Source organism: Phaethon lepturus, unplaced genomic scaffold (assembly GCF_000687285.1).
Source record: "Phaethon lepturus isolate BGI_N335 unplaced genomic scaffold, ASM68728v1 scaffold29206, whole genome shotgun sequence".
In the NCBI taxonomy this organism is placed as follows: domain Eukaryota; kingdom Metazoa; phylum Chordata; class Aves; order Phaethontiformes; family Phaethontidae; genus Phaethon; species Phaethon lepturus.
This window is the reverse complement of record NW_010546045.1, coordinates 43,457-45,142: the sequence shown is the minus strand read 5'-3', so window position 1 is coordinate 45,142 and position 1,686 is coordinate 43,457. Positions and strand designations below refer to the sequence as shown.

At 52.6% G+C, this 1,686-nt stretch overlaps 1 protein-coding gene across 1 annotated transcript in view; it reads left to right on the top strand.

Annotated features, from left to right (window-relative positions):
- Nucleotides 1–405: 405 nt before the first annotated feature.
- Nucleotides 406–1,686, top strand: part of LOC104622413 (tolloid-like protein 2) — a gene marked incomplete at its 5' end in the record, with an annotated part of 37,958 nt that continues 36,677 nt past the window's right edge. The window contains one exon of the mRNA XM_010289180.1: nt 406–576. Within this exon, the coding sequence (XP_010287482.1) occupies nt 406–576 (171 nt within the window). The remainder of the gene's footprint in view (nt 577–1,686) is intronic.

The window sequence follows — 1,686 nt, the reverse complement described above, 5'->3', positions numbered from 1 at the left end:
CAAACCTTTTTCTGCACATCTGGATGAGTAGGGCAGGTTGAGAATATACTGCGACATCTGGGCTTATTTGACCTCCCTCCTCCCATTCCCCTTGTTTAAGTACTGTGTCCCCATCTATGGAGTCGCTGTTGGAGAGAGTGGGTGGCTAGAGACCCTTTACACCTTTCTGGGACAATAGGTTTGGCATAGTGCACAGGGGAGGCTCCAAGACAAGAAGGGCCAGGTTGCTACAGCTTAACTGTCTCTAAGTCCCAACACAATCACTGGCAAACCTGGCTATGGCTTCTGGTTTGGATTAACATCTTGCTTTTTCTGTTTTTCTTTTTCTGAAGCTCCAGGGTATTACCTGAGGGCTGCACGTGGAACTAAAGAGGATTTAAACAGTCTTGCCACTCTGTCTTGCAGACGGCAGGCAGAACACAACGCTTGCAAGGAGACCGAAGAGGAAGGAATATAAAGATGAGTCTGGGATGGATACACGCTCCTCTCCCAGAGTGCGCAGGGCAACCACCTCCAGGGCTGAGAGGATCTGGCCAGGGGGGGTCATCCCCTATGTGATCGGAGGAAATTTCACTGGTCAGTAGTGAAAACGTTGCTTCCTGTTTGCTTAGGGCTGAGTGTCTCAAAATGTGTGGGAGAACTCAGCAGCAGAGTTTTCCCCCAAATGACCCAGGTCATTGGGAGCCTCCCTCCTGAGGCAGGGAGGGCATGCGGGTGCACAAGGAACTGTGCACTGTGGAAGCCTGAGGCTGAAGTGTACAGTTCTTCTCTTGGAGTCTAAGAAATAATTGAGTGGCTCAGTTACTTTTCTTGATTGCTTCAGGGGACAGCACCTGTGAGTGGTGGAAAACCTGTGTTTTCTGGGCACCGGACTTCAGGGTCTCCTGTAGGCATGTGAGGGAGAGGAACAGTGAGCTGTGTCTCATGGTGGACAAGGAGCTCTCCTAAGTATCCTTTTTAGGATCTTTATAGCATCTCCTGGTCACTGTCCAACTTGAAATGTGTCTTGGGGTGCAGCAGATCTCTTGCAAGTCTCTCATGTAAAGCAGACAGATGAGTCTCTCTGATGCCACCTCTCGGTAGCTCAGTGGTTCCTCATGGGACTGGTTTCCTTGACTCTGATGACAAATGCTCTCTGCCCCACTGAAGCCAGCTCCTTCCTGTCTTCTCCACGCTGCCTCCACCATCTCCCACTTAGATGCAGCAGACCTTATTCCCTTGGGCTCCCATGATGTATTTTGTCCCAGCACCTGCCAGGAGTCTGTGAAGCCCCAGTGGAAGGGTCTGTTCACCTCCTACAAAGGGAGAGGCTCATGCAATCTGGCAGGATGTTGAGTAGTCTGCAGGCCACAGCTCTCCCCCGACGTTTGTCAGAGAACAGCCGCCTCACCCCTCAGGGTCTGATGAGAGAGTGTTCTCTGTGTTGCCTGTGTCCCACTGCCCTACCCCGCCCAGAGTAGGTAGCACCATCCTTCCATTTGGGTGACTGTGTCCGGAGCAGCCCTCGCCACAGCAGAGTTCTCTCTTGCATTCAGCTTGGTGTTTTGCCTCAGCTTACTCCCACCCTGCGGCCGCTCTCGGTTCCTTCTGCCTTTCTGATGTACTTCTGGCCTTTCCCTGCTCTCTAGTCCCTCTTGAGAGCGGCAGCTTGCTCTGCAGCCCTGTGTGTACCAGAGGCTGTGCCGG